This window comes from Schistocerca gregaria, chromosome 8 (assembly GCF_023897955.1).
Source record: "Schistocerca gregaria isolate iqSchGreg1 chromosome 8, iqSchGreg1.2, whole genome shotgun sequence".
Classification (NCBI taxonomy): Eukaryota; Metazoa; Arthropoda; class Insecta; order Orthoptera; family Acrididae; genus Schistocerca; species Schistocerca gregaria.
In genome coordinates, this window is record NC_064927.1 from 283519555 (window position 1) to 283540312 (window position 20758).

Here is a 20758-nt window from a genome sequence, read left to right on the forward strand (position 1 = left end):
GACTGCTACGTCCCCACTGAATCAGACGCTACCCTACGGGCTCCTCTCGACGGCGAGATGGACGATTCGCCTGTCTCTCCTATAGCTCCGTAGGAAGCAGTACAAATGAACAAATGAATGACGACCGTCAGCAGGCACAATCTGTCTATCCCTACCCCATGGTTGTTGATAATTGATCTGTACCTACCTCTGCTTTTTTCCATCCCTCCGCATGTCGGACGATAGCCACCCGCTGTCCGACACGGAACAGCGTTTTAGGAAGCAACGGTCGCCGAGGAAACGGAAGAGACAACGCCCGTACCCCTTCTGATGACCGCGTCCGTCGGATGTCTGCACGGGATGACGACCTTGCAACTGATGGAGCGCTGTACTCTGACGCCCTGCCACCTGAAGAAGCGACGTCTTTCCCTGCCTCCATCTCAAGTCAGCGTCCACTTCAGGACACCGACCTTTCCCCCACCTGCGGCTGATGCGGTTGCCTCCCTTAGTGTGTACGACGCTACCCGTGGGCGCATCTGTGATAATGTTGAACTGAAGCAACGCAGTGACACGTCTGTCTCCTAGGCGGACATTCTGGGTGTGTACAGAACGATGGTCCCCCCCCCCCCCCCCGCCCTTGGCGGGATCGGCTCCCTCCCTCTTACAGTGATGTGAAATTCCGTGAGGGCCTAACAGGGAGTTCCCTGTGCCTCCCCCGTGTCTGAATCGCTTGACCTCCTGGCGACGGCAGCTTTCCAGAGTTATCGCATAGCCACGGTCAATGTCAACACTATTCGCGTTCGCCACAAACGGGCTTTACCCCATGTCATGGTGTATGGCGCGGATGTTGCTCTCCTTCAGGAAGTGTATGTTGCACGTTTCTGTGCTTGCCACAGTTTTACAATACATGTCTCTCATGTTTCCCCTACTCGTAGTGGTGTGACGAACCTCTTACATGACGGTATCCTCGCTGATGCAGTTATCTATTTCCCTGATGCCAGAGGTATGTGTCTCTCAGGATCGTCAATGACTAGGAGCCATCTGGTTCGGGTCGCCACCGTTAACGTTGAACCTTCTCTCTTCCTGTGTGGGAAGTATGCATCGATCATGGGAGGCGATTTCAACTGCACCCAGGCAGCCAAAGACCAACTGAGGCTGGCGACAATTCTCCAGCACCTCAACCTCGTGGATTCTTGGGAGCATGTTCATGGTGATCGTCCGGATTTGCACATTTCACTAGCCATTCTTCCAACCGACACTATCGTATTAACATCTCCCGCGATATTGTCAGTGGGGTGGAGGCTGCTGAAGTCTGGCCCACTGCGTTCTCTGACCATGACGCATATACCTGCGCCATCAATCTCTGCCGCCAAGGGTGTGGCGCGGCCGTGGACCATAGAAACTGAGCATGGTCCACCTTACTTCACCCGGCTGTCGGCAGCTCATCGAGATCACGTGGGCAGCTTGTTGTTGACGCCGCGATGCCTATCAGTCTGCCCTGTCATGGTGTGTGCTCTGTACAAAGCCTGCTCTCCGCAAGGCATTGATTGCTTACGGAAGGGGTGTTGCGACGTGGCGGCGACGGACTCAGGAATTATATCTCACCTTTCTTCAGGAATTTACTATGATGCCGTATTCACCGGAGCGCCAGGAGATGACGAATCGTGCCAACGCATAGCTCAAGTCGCTCTCCCTCTGCCACCTTGACGGAGGTAATGACGGCAGCGTTTTGATACCCAACGGTATATAGGGCCTACCCTCCGTGCATGTACTCTGATCAGCGTGACCGCCCTGCCAACATTAGGGCGGTCTCCAGACTGGCTCGGTTACCATGATTGAGACGATGGATCTGATTGCTAACGTCACGGAGGACGGGTTCCATGATCCTTTCCAGACGGGTTCTACGAACCTGGACGTGACGGCCTCCCACTGGAGCTTTATCGGAGAGTTCGTCCCGTTCTGGCGCCAGTGTGGGCGGAAATTTTTCAGGACCTTATGTCTCCTTTCGTGCCGATTCCAGACGGTTTGGGGATAATTCGTCATTCCAATCCACAAGCCTCGAGTTACCTTACAGATATGTGATTACCGCCCCTTGACGTTACTCAACAGTGATACAAGGATCTTTACCGGGCTGTTGGCTGTGCGGCTTAAACGGACAGCTCGGTGCGTGGTTTGGGATGTACTAGTAACATCCGCACAGCCCTCTGCAGCTATCGGGACATAACTGCTCACGCACGTCGTAAGCTTGGACTTTTGGTAGCTCTTGACTTCAGCCAGGCGTTCGATCGCGTCGATCACGACTTCCTAGAAGGGGTGCTCCGCAATATGGGTAACCTGATACTACCGTTGACGTCACAGTGCGTCTCCTTCGTGGAGCTACGTCTCGTGTACTCTACAGTGGCCGTCTTACTCCTCCCATCTCGATCGGTCGATCAGTGCGTCGAGGCTGCCCGCTCTCAGCACTGTTGGATACGTTCGCCATGGAACCGTTGCTGTGCGGCCACCGTCAACGCCTCTCTTGGATGTCTCTCTGTGACCATGTATTCAGCTGCACTGCATATCAATCTAATTATCGTTCTTCGTTGCGGTACTGAGGCCAGGGACTCACTGACATAGGTTACCACCTACGGCGAAGCTTCTGGTAGCTGCCGTAACGTCCGCTACTCGAGTGCCATGGCTGTAGGTGCAGGACTTCCTGCGGACAGTGCTGCTCCTCTGCGTGCAGCTGATACTCTCCGATGCTTAGGACTCGATTTTACAAGTGATCTGCGGCGGAAAATTGTCGTCAACTGCAGACGTCTACTTTTCCAACAACGAGATGGCCTCTTAGATCACCGTTTACGAGCACTCGATCTTCTGCAACGCACGCAATACGTAAATGTATATTTGCTATCACGTATCCCCCGCGTGGCACAGACACTTTCTATTCCATCATCCATCGACCGCCGCATGCTAGCGGCATTGGGTTCGTTTGTTTGCCACAACTTCCTGTTCAAAACTCTCACCCTTCCCCGGTGCGGGGCGGTTTAGGTCTGCATCATGTGCCTGCCAAAGCTGTAGCCATTTTCATTGGTTCTCACATGATGTTGTGGCACCGTAGTCTTACGTGCTTTACCAGCCTATTGCTGCAAGCCTTAGCACCACACTCTATCGCAGCACCTATCCAACTTTCGGATGTCCCGCCGCCCTTCTTTTACTTCCGCAATTTTTTTCTTGAACTGAACTATGTCCGTACTGTGGTACTGGCGGCGCAATAGACATCCAGCAAGGAGATCTATGATTTCCTTCAGCAGCACATGTCACGGAATGTGGTTGAGGTGGAGCTTCCCAACGTCGACTGCCGTGCCGTTTGGCGATCGGTGTGCGCTCCTTATCTTGACACTGACATCTGGTCTGCATGGTACCTTACTATCAATGGGAAGCATGTGTGCCGGTCACACCTTCAATGGATTCACCTCGCAGACACCCCATTGTGTATCGACTGTGATTTATGGACACAGACGAACACCGCCTGGTGCGCACATCCGCGAGATGTGTCTGGTTCTTGGTGCGACTCTTACCCAAATGACTCCTCATCAGATACCTACTCAACTGCTCCTCTTTCCGGTCGCGGGATACTTTCTGCAAGCAAAGACTAACTTTTGGCAGTTCCTTAAAGAACGCCACTGTACAGTTGTCTGCAGTCCAAAATACAGAAAATTTTTCTTCAATTTCGTCTGCGATGTCTTCCTTAACCACCTCAGATTTGTGGTGTTCCTGCCATGAAGAGTTAATCGCCGCCTCTTCCACACACAGAACCGATATATTCACTGGTAATCGTAATGTTATTCTTATCTGACGTCTTGGTGGTATAAGTGTCAAAACTAAATAAATAAATAATCACAAGAGAAGTTTTGCGCGTCTGTTATGTGACTTATGTATCTGTACATTGTTGCCAGACGTTAGAGTTGATGGTGGTGAAGTGATTAGCGTTCGGGCTTTACAAGACGAACGCGTCTGACGCGATGGTTCGAGTTCCGGTGAAACTCAGTTATTAAACGACATTTTTTCATCACTGGTCACATTATTTTATTTATATGACATTTCAGAGGTAACATAAGGAAAAAAATTCGTGTATTTCCATGAGTTTGTCGGGAATTCAGCATTTTATTTGCCTATTTACCACGTGTTGCTAAATTTTCAAGGACGAGGGACAGGCTTGGAAAGTTCAAACCAAACTTCGATAAGCAATGATGCGAATGACATTGTTCACAAACAGTAATACAGTAAGTCACAATGTGTCGGACCACAAGAATAACGGACAGTTACTCTTCGGATGTGCTCTTGAGATCACACGATGCACGATGGTATGTCATACAGACATGAAAACATAAATTGAAACTTCATGCAAAATAAACGCCGTATTTTTTTCATTATATTATCTCTCAGATGTCATAAACATAAAATAATATGAGTAGTGATGAAAAAAAGTAGATTAATAACTACGTTTCGGCGGTAGTCGAACCGTTGCCTTAGAGCCGCTCGAACGCTAGTCACTTCACCACCACCAAATCACAAGTGTGGCCTTAATGTACAGATACATAAGGCAGTACTTCTCTTGCGATTCACTCGGAATTTACAAAGTAGTGTAGCTTACTACCTGCACATTATGTTGTCTGAACGGCCTATTAAAGGTGTACAGAGTTTGAAGTGAATCTGTGATCCCAATGTGGTGGACTCTCCTTTTACGTGTTTCTGACGTCATGTATGCTGAACTGTATATCGTACAACCATGTAACTTTGCGGGCATATTAAGTGGTATACAGGGTAAAGTGAAATTCGCGCACTCGGGCTTCGCAGCGCGACTCCTCACGTGCCAGCGCTAAAAAAATGTTTCTCACAAAATTTCATTCACCGAGTACATACGGCAGAAGTACATTAAAAAGTGGCAATCTAGCAATACTGTAACCACATGTATGGCAACTACCCCCGAAAGCACACGTTAGTTGACCGGTACAGTTGGTGCAGTGGATAGAGTTTTGGGTTAGCATGCTGGAGGTCGATGGATTGATCCTGAGGAGAGACATATGTTTTTTATTTGATAAATGTAGTCCAGGTAATACAGTATCTGCCATCTTAAACGTCAACGGCAATTGCAGTGGGTCCTCTAGAAAACATTTGCAATTACCTACTGCCAGCCGGTGTGGCCGTGCGGTTCTAGGCGCTTCAGTCTGGAACCGCATGACCGCTACGGTCGCAGGTTTTAATCCTGCCTCGGTCATGGATCTGTTTGATGTCCTTAGGTTAGTTAGGTTTAAGTAGTTCTACGTTCTAGGGGACTTATGACCGCAGATGTTAAGTCCCATAGTACTCAGAGCCATTTTAACCATTTTTTTGAATTACGTACTACAATCGCAGAAATGTAAAATTGGTCACGTTTGAAAGAAGCTGTTTCCATGTCGTGAGCGTGAATTTATTCGTACTCGTGGGAGTGAATTTATTCGCACCACTTTATCTACTAGATGTGAAACCTGTTTTCTTTGTACCCTTCTCCAGTGGCCTCATAGATTAGTACCAACTATTATTCTTGCCCCTTTCAGATCAATTACATTTTGTTAGGGCCTTACGCTACCAGTAGGACTAGCAACATGATTTGAGAATAGTGTCCAAACTTGGTTATTAGTTGTATGTGTTATCACCATGGTCCAACTACTTATGCCTTTCAGCACTGAGTCTAGTAACCACATGCTGTTTCGTTCGTATCTCAGTGCATTATTATTATTATTATTTTATTCTATCGATGGGATTGTGGAATCGTCACGTCGATTACCGTTAGTGGTTCAAATGGTTGGCTCTGAGCACTATGGGACTTAACAGCAGTGGTAATCAGTCCCCTAGAACTTAGAACTACTTAAACCTAACTAACCTAAGGACTGTAGCAGTCGTTCGGTTCCGGACTGCGCGCCTAGAACCGCGAGACCACCGCGGCCGGCTGTTAGTGAAACAGTGTAATTCGAAACCGAACATTTCACATTTAGCGATGTCGGGATGAACTGTATGTGCTGTCCACGAGACGGGGACCAGTTGTGAGCGGAGTAACGCACCGGTGACAGACTCCAATATACATGCGTATACGTTTCAAATTCTCGCATTGTAAACCTCTAAACCAGAATGAATATGTCGATTGCTTCTGGTCCTAGGCGCATCTGATAACTGGACTGGTGTTATCGCTCGTGAACATGCTGCTAGATATCCTCGTCGACGCTATCCTGATAAAAGTGTGTTACGTTGTCTGGAGCTGTGCGTTCTCTGCTTCCACCATCGAGTGACAGAGATCGTCCATGGACTCGCCGTACTCCAGCTACTGAGGAAGCTATTATGGAGGTCAGGCACCAAGAAACTTAGCGAAGTACACGTAGCGTAGCAAGACAGCTGCATGTCTCGCAACACACAGTCGTTAACGTGCTGCATAAGCATGAGCTGAACCCCTATTATTATGCTATCAGGCAACACCTGTATCCTGCAGATCGCCATCAGCGGTTGCAATTCTGTGAATGGTTCCAACAACAACGGGAAGCCAACGATGACTCTGGTTGGATGAAGCAGCAGTCACTTATGAGGGTATCTTAAATATGCACAATGCCCACCATTGTTGTGCGGTTAACACACACCTCACCCGTGACTGTTGATATCAAGTTCGCTTTGGTATCAACGTCTGGGCCGGAATATTGAGCGGCAGGTGTTTTGGCCCCTACATGTTGCCTGACCGATTGACTGCACGAAGCTATGATGCATTCCTGTCGAACTATCTGCCTGATGCGCTGGAAGATGTTCCACTACATGTTCAGCAGAGGGTATGGTTCCAACATGATGGTGTACCTCCACGTCTGGAATTATTGTGCGACAGTATTTTGACAGAACATTTCCAGGGAAATCGCTCAGATGTTGAGGCCCAGTTGCATGGCCACCACGTTCACCTGACCTAAACCCCCTAGATTTATTCCTGTGGGAACACCTTAAGGAGCATGTGTACTCTACTCCGCAGACGAATGTGGAATAGTTGGTAGCGTGTGCTCACGCTGCTCTTGTTACTTTGGTCCAGAGCTGTATGATCCGGCGGGTTGCGCAATGTTTGTACGTGCAGGGAGGTCGCTTTGAACATCTGTTGTTCTGAGGACAACGCGTTCTGTTGTGAAGATCATGTGGTCATTAATATGAACATTATTATTGTCACTGATTACTAATGTCCGATATCTGAGTGCTCATATTACATGTAGTATAAACGACAAGTAGATGAGTTATTGTACGGTGCTATCTTATTTAACATCACGAAATTGATATTGTGTTTGTAATTATTCTGTCCTAAGACAGGTCATTTTTTTAACTGTCTATTTCTTATTTGTTTCACCACATATGTGTTACGTTCAGCGTTACAAAATATTGTAAATTTAGGGTACATGTGACCTAAGAAACGGTCTATTTTACAGTATGAAATGAAAGGAAGTAATTAACAAATAAGAATAAAATGCGCCCCAACCCAAGATCGAACCCTCGACCTTCTGCATGCGAACCCAAAACTCGACCCACTGTACCCACTGTAAACTACAACTAATATGTGCTGACAGAGGTAGTTACCATACAAGTGGTTACAGTGTTGGCAGATTGCCACTTTTTAACGTCCTTTTCCTGCCGGATGTACTCGCCCGACGAAATTTTGTGAGAGACATTTTTTTTATCGCTGGCATGTGAGGCGTCACGCTGCGAAGCCCGAGTGCGCGAATTTCGCTTCACCTTGTATATGGATGCGTCTGCGAAATTCTTCGCAAATAGGCTTAGTATTAAAGAAATAATAAAGTGCTGCGTGAACTACAAAAAAGTAATAAGTGATAAACCTTTGTCTTTTCATAGGTTGTGCGTGTGTGCGTACGTGTGTATGTGTGTGTGTGTGTGTGAGTGTATATGTGTCAGCTTGTGTGTGGGTGGGGCGGATGTCAGCGGGAAACATTTCATGAAGATTTGAAATTATGTGTCTATTTGTGTGCGTTGCGCTTCTTCTTCACCCCCACCCCTCTGAGAGGTAGATGGTTCCTACCAACAGTGCTTGTTTCCCTTTCTAGATTTCTATCCAATGATGATTCATCAATAGTAGCCGGAAGAATTCCATGCTATATCCCCTTTCTTCAGCATTAACGTGGGAAAACTCCATTTTACAAGTGAACGCAACAGTGCTCCGTGACGGTGTTTAGATAATACTGAACACCAGATCCCAGTAGAGGAGCACAGCAGTGAAAATTCTGGGACTGAAAGTATAAGATACGCTATGTCATTGGCCCCCTTTGTCTAGGGGTAGCCGGCACGGTAGCTCAGCGTGTTCGGTCAGAGAGCTGTAGTAAAAAACTGAGTGCAGGGATCAGCAACGAACTTCAACGTATCTCATATTCCGTCCGCTAAGACCAAATACAGCGAACAATAACGAACAAAGTGCAAAAAAAGAAAGAAAAGGGATAGCGTCTTTGATACATGATCAACATGTCTTCGATCCCTGGTACAAATCCGCCCGCTCCATACACATTGATTAATAATCAGCATTGGCGGCCGAAGACTTCCGCCATAAGTCACCCCTCATTCTGCCAATGGGCTTATCAAAGAGGGCGGAGGAGCGGACAGAGGTTCAGGGCACTCCCTTGTCCTAGGATAAGGACAACTGCCCCTAAAGGCGGGAGAATCAACAATAAACAACGGCCTGATAATGCAGAAGGCAATGGAAACCACTGCATTAAAGACACGTCACTTGTATCCACAGGACGTTCAAATTCAAATGGCTCCAAGCACTATGGAACTTAACATCAGAGGTCATCAGTTCCCTAGACTTAGAACGATTTAAACGTAACTAACCTAAGGACACCACACACATCCATGCCCCAGGCAGGTTTCGAACCTGCGACCGTAGCAGCAGCGTGGTCCCGGACTGAAGCGCCTAGAACCGCTCGGCCCCACAGGACGTGTGGCCTGTAATTGAAGATGTGTCATAGTGATCACTCTATTGACAAAAGATTGCCGAATAGTCCCTCATTCGGATCTCTGGGAGGGTCTGCCAAGGAGTAGGCTACGACAAAAAGATTGAGTAGAGGTGTGGAATGTCAGAACTTTGAACGTGGTAGGGAAACTAGAAAATCTGAAAAGGGAAATGCAAAGTCTCCATCTAGGTATAGTTGGGGCCAGTGAAGTGAGGTGGACTGAGAGAGGAGGAAGACTAATTGAGTTCTGTAACAAATTTCAGCTAGTAATAACGAATACTCTGTTCAAGAATCACAAGAGGTGGAGGTATAGTTATAAAAGGCCGGGTGATACTAGAAAATTTCATTTAGATTACTTTATGGTCAGGCAGAGATTCCGAAATCAGGTACTGGATTGTAAGGCGAACCCAGTACTAGATATAGATTCAGATCACAATATAGTAGTGATGAAGAGTAGGCTGAAGTTTAAGACATTAGTCAGGAAGAATCAGTATGCAAAGAAGTGGGATACGGAAGTACTAAGGAATGACGAGATATGGTTAAAGTTCTCTAAGGCTATAGATACTGCAATAAGGAATAGAGCAGTAGGCAGTTTGGTTGAAGAGGAATGTACATCTCTAAAATGAACCATCACAGAAGTTTCGAAGAAAAACGTAGGTGCAAAGAAGGTAACTGTGAAGAAACCATGGGTAACAGAAGCAGTACTTCAATCGATCGTTGAAAGGAAAAAGTACAAAAATGTTCCGGGAAATTCAGGAATAGAGAAATACAAGTCCCTGAGGAATGAAATAAATAGGAAGTGCAGGGAAGCAAAGAGGAAATGGCTGCAGGAGAAATTTGAAGAATGTAGAGGAGAGAGCGGATAGGTGGAAAAAATACATTGAGAGCCTCTGTGGCGGGAGGGGGGGGGGAGGGGGGGAAGAGATTTGTCTGATCTGCTAGAAGAAGAAACAGGAGTCGATTTAGAAGAGATAGGGGATCTAGTGTTAGAATCAGAATTTAACAGAGCTTTGGAGGACTTAAGATCAAATAAGGCGGAAGGGATGGATAACATTCCATCAGAAATTCTAAAACGATTGGGGAAGTGGCAACAAAAAGACTATTCACGTTGGTGTTTAGAATGTATGAGTCTGGCGACATTCCATCTTGACTTTCGGAAAAGTATCAACCACACAATTCCGAAGACGTCAAGAGCTGACGAGTGGAGAATTATCGTACAATCAGCTTAACAGCTCAAGCATCGAAGTTGTTTACAAGAATAATTTGCAGAAGAATGGAAAAGAAAACTGAGGATGCGGTAGATGACGATTAGTTTGGCTTTGAGAAAGTTAAAGTCACGAGAGAGGCAATTCTGACGTTGCGGTTAATAATGGAAGCAAGACTAGAGATAAATGAAGACACGTTCATAGGATTTGTCGACCTGGAAAGAGCGTTCGACAATGTGAAATCGTGCAAGATGTTCGAAATTCTGAGAAAAATAGGGGTAAGCTATAGGGAGAGAAGGGTCAAATACAATATGTACAACAGCCAAGAGGGAATGATAAGAGTGGACAACCAAGAACGAAGTGCTCGTATTAAAGAATGGTTCAGGAGTGGAATTAAAATTCAAGGTGAAAGGATATCAATGATACGATTCAAAGATGACATTGCTATTCTAAGTGAAACTGAAAAAGAGTTACATGATCTGCTGAACGGAATGAACAGTCTAGTGAGTACAGACTATGGACTGAGAGTAAATCGAAGAAAGACGAAGGTAATGAGAAGTAGTAGATATGAGAACAGCGAGAACATCAGGATCGATGGTCACAAGTAGATGAAGCTAAGGGATTCTGCTGTCTAGGCAGTAAAAAACCAATGATGGACACTGCAAGCAGGACAAAAGAAAGGGCACTCCTGGGCAGTAATATCGGCCTTAACTTGAGGAAGAAATTTCAGAGAATATGCGTCTGGAGTACAGCATTGTATGGTAGTGAAACATGGGTGTGGGAAAACCGGAACAGAAGAGAATCGAAGCATTTGAGATGTGCTGCTACAGACGAATGTTGAAACTTATGTGGACTGATAAAGTAAGGAATGAAGAGGTTCCATAGAGAATCGGAGAGTAAAGGAATATGTGGAAAACACTGATAAGGAGAAGAGGCAGGAAGATAGGACGACTGTTAAGACATGAGGGAATGACTTCCATGGCACTAGAGGGAGCTGTAGAGGAAAAAAACTTCAGAGGAAGACAGAGATTGGAATACATCCAACAAACAATTGAGGACGTAAGTTGCAAGTACTGCTCTGTGATGGCACAGGAGAGGACTTCGTGGCGGGCCTCATCAAACCAGTCAGAAGACTGACGCCGAAAAAAAAAAGTCGTTACTTTACAAAATGAACAATGATGCTTTTGCATTAAACTCCTCTGGGGACAACCATATACCGATGCAGTATTCGTGGACAACTCTGTGACTCTCCATCTAGGATAACATGCTGCGTACTGCCTGTCAGGAAATCTGCGGTTCAGTCGCGAGTCTCGTTAGTAGTACCTCCCATAAGAACTTTTACATTTAATGTCGTTTGGGTACTGCGTTACACGACCATTTTTCGGAAAGAGACATGTAACATATATAAATTCATCATGAAAGAACGGTTTGATTGGAATATTTAATCAACTGAATGGAATTTGATGAACCACAATACCAGCAATTGTCGGCAATTAACTAACGTAATCTTATCCTCCATTCATTATTAATTCGGGTATGTATCATTACTTAAGTGAGAAGAAGGCTTCTGGGTGGTGCAGACAGGCTGCTATACGAGTGAAAGTAGGCCACCACACTCAGAGGCATTTCGCATAATTACGCACAAGAGAGGAATACGTCAGTAGCCTACAGTCCGGAGTGCTCTTTATATTGCAAAGCTGGGGCGCACAAAGGATCATGGATGAACGTAAACAGGATTTCTTGTGGCGCAAGCAACCGGCTACAAAAAACTTTACAGCCCAGGAAAGTGGAAAGGCGAGGAACATCTTTTAGCAAAAGACACTCTTGTGCTAAAAAGTAGAAAGCTGAATTTTTCCTCGTAAATCACCATACGCCACACAAAAATCGCAAATTGGAATTGGGACCGACAGATTTTGGGAATTTGAAGGCGTGAGATGCTGTTGGACATACTGATTTCATAAAACCAAAATGTTTACATGATATAAGAATCATAACATAAATGAACTAGAGATTAGACAGAGAAGCTCAGCTGTGCTGATGAGGACCACCTCATTGGTCGCAAAGAGAGATTGAGAGAGAATAAGACGACTTTCTAGTGTGTAAAATGTTAGAATGCACGTTACCGGTTAACCAAACTTAGAAGTCTAGGGAAGGGAACTAATGTGATCTAACGATCAGTTTTTTCGTTTGGTGCTCTGAGTACCCAACCAGTGTGAACACAGTAAGAGATGTGGAACATGCCAATGCAAAATTTCTTTGTAGGGGAATTTTACCATAAATCATTTCATCATAGACTTCATCCTCTCCTTCATCTTAGACTCCACAGCAATCTTCATGTCAGATTCCACCGAGGGCTGCTGCTTTCCTGCCGCCGCCAGAGCCGATGTACCTAAGGACTTACATAAAGTTCGGGCTGATCTGCACTTTCTTCTTGGTGCTACCAATCACTGATTCTGCGGCCACTTCAAGCTCCACCTGGAGTACTATAGTGACATCTAGCCGCAACCGCGAGACGATGAGTAGGGAAATAAAAATCATCTCTTAACCACTACCATCGCTTCAAGGTTCACTTTGAAGCCATTAAGTTTGATTCATTGAAAAGTCTGCTTTCAACTCTGATCACAGGCGTAACATATTCTCTTGTGTAGTACTATTCGCCTTTCAGTTTACATCATGATAAACATTGTGCACTTAATACACTTGCGAGATTATTAACATCTCTTCCCCCAAAGCCCACTTGTCAGATGTGACAAGTTCTAATTACATTAATGCTGGCATTGTTTGTCAGTTGTTTTATCAATAACTCTATCAGAATAAACCAAAGTAATTGGGTCTCTCACTTTGGAGAATGATTAAGTGACATATGTCAACAATATATGTCAACAATCACAGCCAGCCATCACTAGCAAGAGTATCTAAGGTTTTTCTAAAGCATAGAAACATCGAATCCACCCGGATCCTCTGTCCATGGTACTGAGGAAAGCCCATGCGAAGGCAGCGAGTTGTGTTTCAGGTGATCGATATTTTTTTCGGAACCCATTTTGATTTCTGTGGTGATAGTCGGTCATATTACTAGACGTTTCAGGATTCTGCTGGAAATGGGTATGAAAGCTAAGCGACCTGTCCTATCACAGGGATCATTTTCTAGCTCAATGAATCTGCTTTGGATAGTGGTCAAGAGTGAGGTTAGTTAAATTTCTCCATTAGGTGCTGAGGACTTCACTGAGTTGAAGCTATTTGAGCTGCTTTTCAACCTCGCTACGGGTTACTATGTCGCTCAACAGCGATACAGCTTCTGAATGATAAAATCATTCCTTGATTTCCATTTGTGAAGGAACGTTTGAACACAGAACATTAGGTTTTCGTTTTACTTTTTTCTCTTTCGATTCCTGTGAACACCAGTCATTGTGTCACTTTTAGTTCTGAAATATGAGTAGATCATCTTGTAGTTTCTGGAAAATTTCAACACTAACATTTAGTGTGGTACTTCTAACGGATTCCAGCAGTTGATCTTAGAGTAGGCAAGTACATTTCAGTTAAAACTGAATGTATCACTATCTTTCAATGCGCTACCATAAAACTCCTTTCACACTATTTTTGTGATATTTGTTAGCAACATTTACTGAAAAGAATTTATAGACAATTACACGTACAAGTTGTTAATGAAGTCTTAACGAGAATAATTCTTCTTTAGATCGCTACATTTAACAATGTTTCAAAACAAAAGGTCTAGGTTGCGAAATTATGTAATGTCAATGGCACGTTTCACCCAATTGGGGCATCATCAGGGTGAAACGCTTTTCCGGCCGGTGTGGCCGAGCGGTTCTAGGCGCCAGAGTCTGTAACCGTGCGACCGCTACGGTCGCAGGTTCAAATCCTACGTCGTCCACGGATGTGTGTTGTGTCCTTAGGTTAGTTAGGTTTAAGTAGTTCTAAGTTCTAGGGGACTGATGACCTCAGAAGTTAAGTCCCATAGTGCTCAGAGCCATTTTTTTGAAACGCTTCATTGACATTAAATAATTTCGTAACCGAGACTGTTTTTATTCTGAAACACTTTAAACCGGTTGCTATAACAGTCTGCCACTATAGGATGGGAAACGTTTTACACTTACAACGTATTTTTCAGAACAGCAATAGTTTTGGATGCACCTTTGGATGTTTTTAGCTTAATGACGATTATTGTCATGCCTTCACCACACGGAGTTCAGCGACTGCCTGTAGTACTTTCAAGTAGCATTATTTGAGTGAATGTGAGTGAATGAATGTTTACTAGTCGCTAACAGTGGCATAACAGCGAAGGAGCATAAAACACTCGCTTAAAATTAACGTTAGCTTACTCGTTTATTAGTTTGGGCTCTTCCGCAAATCAGGAACGGTACAGCAGTGTAAGAGAAGCGTTTCTGTGGTTTCTTGCGAAATATTTAACATTAATTTCTATTTCCGAATATTTATTCTGGTATTATCGATCATACTTGAATGTGGGCATCAGTTAAGTAATGCACTCCTAATATACAACCAGGCTACAAGGAAAAGCAACAATCTGAATCAGCAGTTTTGAGAACAGTGGTTCTCCGAGCGACGTCGATTCAGTTCACGAAAAAGGCTTGGTGTGCTAAGAAGTTGAGTGTAAAACGTGAACGGAGATGTATAAACGACAACCTTTTGCGCCTGGCGATGTACCTGAAGTTTCTGTTTCTTTGTCCTCAATTTCGGAGGGAAACTGGTACATTCTGTTTTTAATTAGGTTTGTACTTTGTCATTAACTGTCGTTTTGTCACAGATTGACCTCGGAGATTGTACTGAAAATGGAAATGGGTTGCCAGTGCTCACCTATCTGGCACAGCAAACTGTGTGCTTTTACATGTAGGAGGCCCTTAGAAATATCCTTGAATCACGGACTACATATGTGTCTCAGTTTAGGTCGTCATTATGGAAACCTCATCAGATATTCCATTTGTGGCAAGCAATTGTAGTTGGTTGTACTCGTACAATAAAGCTTTAATTGTACAAGGACAACCCCTGAGATGCCAAAGAAATGTATACTTAATTAATAACTGTTTTAAATAATTTGTTTTTCAGCATTGCTAGTTACACCTAGTTTTCGAAAATAATATCCAAAGATAACGAGAAGTGTTTCTTCCACAGGTGAGTGAGCTGTGTGTATCTCCTCATCCCGTTAGCGCTTGCTGCTTGGAGAAAACCACCGCCGACAGTAGCATCGGGTATGGGTCAGCTGACGGCACTGGAGTCAAACCTTCGAGCTTCTTGGGGCCTGGTGAACGCAGTAGTGTCCCTGCTACTGCGATGTCCGCAGACGTCACCGCTACAAAGCAACGCAACGTGTACCAGGCTCGAAGGCTGAGACGCTCCGGAAGACGTCGATGGGTAGCTGCCGGTCCAGTGAGAATCCGCAATTTGAATTCGCAAAGCAAAGACGCTAAGAGCTCTATAATGACAGAAAATGAAACTGATCGAAATAAGACGCGGAATGTGACAGCAAAGACACTATTGCCGCAGTATTCTACGAGTGTCTCAACGCATGAGTCAGAGAGTGTCACTGGATCTTACGTTGTACATGCAAGGGAACTTCCTCAAGTTCACCGTCTTCAAGGAGACATGAAGTCTTTGAAGACAGCTCAAATTGAAGATCTGACATCACGTGCAGTCACTTCAAGATTCGGTGAGACTGAAGAGACTTCCGTTCAACCTCTCCCTGCACAAAGCACCATCATGTTTGAGGAAGAAACTTCACAACGCTCGCTGGAAGCAGATGGCGAGCGTTCTGAAAGTTCAAAGCTGAAACTCGTGTCATATAGCGGTGATGGTACACAAACCACTGAATCATACATTAGTACTGAGCAGAGCCCTTCATTAGGTATACATTTACAGTCTACATCAGAAAATAAAATTTTATTCTCAGACAAAAGCAGAGGTTTCGTTAGTACCACAACAGCAACGAACGCAAGAGATAGTTCAGTACTTCACAATAACGACAAAGCAAACTCAAAGCACGTGCTACCGCAGGCTACTTTGCAGCAGTTACGCGGATTCCCTGACAGTGAAACACAGCAATCTTTCTCCACTGACCATGTTGACCTGGAAGAAACGACACGAGGTGGCAGCAGCCCAACTGAGCCTCCTGATACAGAGTCATTAGGTTCAGAAGTGACACCATCACCGTCTCATGACTGGATCGATGCTGGCGATATAGCTGAACACAAAACATCCATTGGGCCTCCATCGGGGCTTTCGCGATTGCCGAGTAAGCATCTTTGGAAGTCAGATGAGTTTTACCAGCAAACAGAAACGAATGGTTCGACAACAGAGTTCTCAACAGTCGTGCCGATTAATTTAGTTGGCAAGTCGGACCACACGACAACGCATGGCACTCTTATCTCAAGCCAAGGGATGCCACAGTCTACTCTTAAGCAGCAGCAAGGACCTCCTTACTTAGAGAAGTCTGTCAGCGGTAAACGGTCAGAAGCGTCTAATGATTCCGTCAGTACAACACTTATTCCACTCCCAGAAGAGAATGTGTCCTTGAGGCAGTTGGCGGATTCTAGCAATGTCAGTCAAGAAACCTATGATATCATACCGCCTTTGGGACAGTCAACGTCACTAAGCAGTCAATCGTGGAAGGCAGCTAACGTGTCTCACCCATTGCCACAGGAGACAAAGGAATCCGAATCCAAGCTGTCGGTATCTATGACGAATCGTCGTGATTATATCAGCACTGCTGAGTCAAGCAGTATTTTACCAAATGCCACTATTCGTCAGTTACATGGACCTCCTGACAATAAATCAGAGTCTTCTACCTCATCTGTCACTCCAAAGCAGGAGAATAGTACTCCAGTAAAATTGTGGAATGAATCACAAGTTTTGGGGTCAGAAAAAACACCTGCATATAACTGGCCTTCTGTTAGTACTGACGGCCGCAACAATGAAGAAACGTCTTCTACTGAACCGCCACTAGGTCTTTCACAGTTACCAAGCACACGCCCATGGAAGTCAGTTGCTTTTCCACAGGAACTGGAAACGGTTCCTTCAGCCATCGAGGTGCCTGCATCGGCATTGGCTACAGGAGAGGCTGCGAGCCAACTCCATGTTACCAACGCTGCTGATTCAAACCATGCAGAACCAAAGGCCACCGTGAAGCAGCTGCATGGACCTCCTGACAGCAAAATTCAGTTATATCACTGGGGCCCAGAGAAGAGACTCCCTTCACATCGCTGGCCAGACTTCGGAGTTTCTACTGGTCATGAGAGTCAGGAAGCATCTTCCATGGGACACCAACAGGGACTTTCACGGTTACCCAGCAAACGCCTATGGAAGTCTGTTGTTGTTCCACAGAAACTGGAAACGGTTGCTTCAGACACCGGAACGCCTGCGTCCTCACTGGTGTCTACAGAAGAGACGTCTAGCCATCCACACGTTGTCAACAGTGCTGATTCAAACCACGTAATACCAGAAACCACCGTGAAGCATGGGCCTTCTGACAGTGAAATTCTACGGTATCCTCCGTCCAAAACTGCCAGTGCAAAGGACCGAATGAAAGCTAATGATGGTCGAGCAGATACTTCCAAAACAGATCACTGGGGTCCAGAGAAGAGACTCCCGTCGTATCGCTGGCCAAACTTTGGAGTTCCTACTGGTCGAGACAGTGAGAAAGCATCTTCCATGGGACCTCAACAGGGACTTTCACGGTTACCCAGCAAACGCCTATGGACTTTAGTTAACAATGCACAACCAATGATAACCAAAGATAGGACCACAGAGTCTGCATCTGTTTTGACGAATGCTGGTGCTACATTGAGCCACGGCAGCGTCATTGACACTGCTGTTTCAAGCCACGTGATACCAAAAGCCACTGTGAAACAACTGCGTGGGCCTCCGGACAGAGAAACTGAGTGGTATCCTCTATCGGAATTTGTTAAGCCAGGGGGCCGAAGAGAAGAGAACAGCAGTCCAACCGAGTCCTCACAGACATATGGCTGGGGCCCAGAGAAAACACAGCCATCTTACAGACGTCCAGATGGTATGACGATTGATTACGAGAGGCAGGAGACATCCATCCCCCGCCCTCCACCTGGACATCCGCAAGTGCCCAGTAAGGATCCGTGGGATTCATCTGATATTTCTGAAAGAGGAGACGCGAGAGGTCCGGCCATAAAACAACTATTAACCACCGAAAAACAAGCAGGGACGTTGAAGTCTAGTAACAATGAGCAGTATCAGTTAAAAGAGGAGCAGAACGTTCCTGTCAACGCTGTAACTCCAAAGACAGAACCTAGTTTTCTGCCTATTTTGAGGGCGGCACATCTCTTGTTAGAAGCCGCAAAGAAACAAGCCGACGGACCTTCTGACACGGAGTTGCAACGCTCATCTACGAACGAAACTGCTACAGCCCTGAGAGAGTCAGAGCTCTCTCGAATAACAAAACAGTTGTCTACCATCACGCAATTGCTTATTTCTGGATTGCTACTGAACGTACTCACCACTAAGCAACTGCAAGGTTGTTCCCTAGACAGCCCTCTACTGAACTCTACCTCAGAGGAGTTGCTGGGACCTACACTGACGTCACTAAACTTATCTACTGCTGATGTTGTAACAGCCGCCCCTGGTGTGGCGAGTAGTTACCCAGTCGACTCTCACTACAAAGACACCTCAGTGTGGAATACTTCTTCGGAAACGTCAACAGGTGCCTCCGACACGTTCTCCATTCGATCCTGGGTGTCCCGGCCAATACCAGTTGTCCCGCTTCCTGAGGTAAGGTGTGACAAGCTAACTGATAATAATTATGACTGTTTAGCTTCAAGTTGGTTGGTTGATTTGGAGGAGGGACCAAACAGCGACGTCATCGGTCTCATCGGATTAGAGAAGAATGGGGAAGGAAGTCAGACGTACCCTTTCGAAGGAACCATCCCGGAATTTGCGTGAAGCGATTTAGGGAAATCACGTTAAACTTAAATCAGATGGCCGGTCGCGGGTCTGAACCGTCGTCCTCCCGAATGCGAGTCCAGCGTGCGAACCACTGCCTCACATCCTTCGGTAGGTTACAAAGACATACCAGCACGTCCCTATTCCCGATCAGGATATTCTGTCAGTGTACGCGACAAGTTCCAGACAGTATTCAAGCCTTTATTCCTCTCGTTTGCGAACAGTGTTCGACTAATTACACCATCCGAAGCACGCTTTCCGGATATCAAGTTCCAGTTTAACATGAGCTTCTCCTCTCCCCTACCATACCCTGCATATGCTTCCTCTCGGTACTATGAATGCTGGGATGGAGCATAAAATTACCACCTCGTGTGGCTCAACGGCGTAGTACAAGTTTTTCAATTGGACACCACTTCGGTGACATGCCTGTATATAATCTACACTCGTAACCCTAACGAGGAAAGGGGGGCTGCAGTTTAACGTGGCGTCCGAACCAGGTGTCGTTTCTAGCGAATCTTAACTTGATAGAGAGATGAAGGCTAATTTAAATGCGAACTGAACGGTTTCGGTGGTTCGGTGGGTTTTCGATCCCACGTTCTCTTCCTTTCCTGTCACGCGATTACTAGAATATCACGTCCGACACAGCCTACAAAAAGACAGAAGCTCAAAGTTGAAATTTCGGTCGAACACACGGTTTTAACTTGCCACATACACTCTACAGAAAATTCATTCATAGAATTGTATATAATTTTTATAATAAATTCAAATCAGGGATGGTACCTTTGAAAAAGTGACCTTGTTTCTTCCCAATCCCTTTCCATTTGAGCCTGTGCTTGTTGTTTAACGATTTGGGCATCTCGGAGGCCCAAATGTCAATTTATTCCATTAATTTTGGTGTCCTGTGATCATGAATATTTAGTGGTCGGAAGTATTACTGAAATGTACGTATATATAGCAAGCAATAACACTACAGACACACAAAATGCATAAGAATAAAAAAAAACAGCTGTCCTGATTTAATGTAAACATATAATTTATTCTCCAACAGGTTTTCGGTCAGTTAATTTATTTGGCAGCAAAAACGTATCGCAGCCGCAAATAAAAGAAGAAAAATATTAATAATAATAACATTGGATATAAACAGGATTTCTCTTTCAGAATAGAAAATTGATAATAAAAACTATTCCTACACTAAAAGAAACGAAGGGTACCCAAGTTACCCAACAGTCGTTATGGTATTTTCTGTTATTGCATTCATATTTTACGTTGCTAGTGATGTTTGTTTCAACGGGTAAAAAGGAAACTGCACTTTTGTAAATACCCTGTGTGCTAATTATTTATAAATGTGTACTAGTTTCAGCAAGTTCACTTTAGCAACGCAAAAAAATGTTAGGAATTAATATGCAAATGAAGGGTGTAAATAAATTAAACAGAGTTTCAAACTTTCTCTGTAATAAATTGAAAAAGTAAACACAGTTTGTGAAAAAACTGAAAAGAGTCGCAGAACATCAATAATAGTCTTACGTCTTTTGTAATTAGTATCGTGTTTCAACGGAAACAGCAAGAAATTTATGTAATGTTATTATGTAAATACTGCAGGCAATATAGAATCACACTGACGATTAATCTACTTCAAGGGGC

At 45.0% G+C, this 20758-nt stretch overlaps 1 protein-coding gene across 1 annotated transcript in view; it reads left to right on the forward strand.

Moving 5' to 3' along the window:
• LOC126284456 (mucin-5AC-like) overlaps nucleotides 1-20758 on the forward strand; it is a 68002-nt gene that overhangs the window by 12137 nt on the left and 35107 nt on the right. The window contains exon 2 of the mRNA XM_049983377.1: nucleotides 15326-18946. Coding sequence (XP_049839334.1) covers nucleotides 15326-18946 — 3621 coding nt within the window. The remainder of the gene's footprint in view (nucleotides 1-15325; nucleotides 18947-20758) is intronic.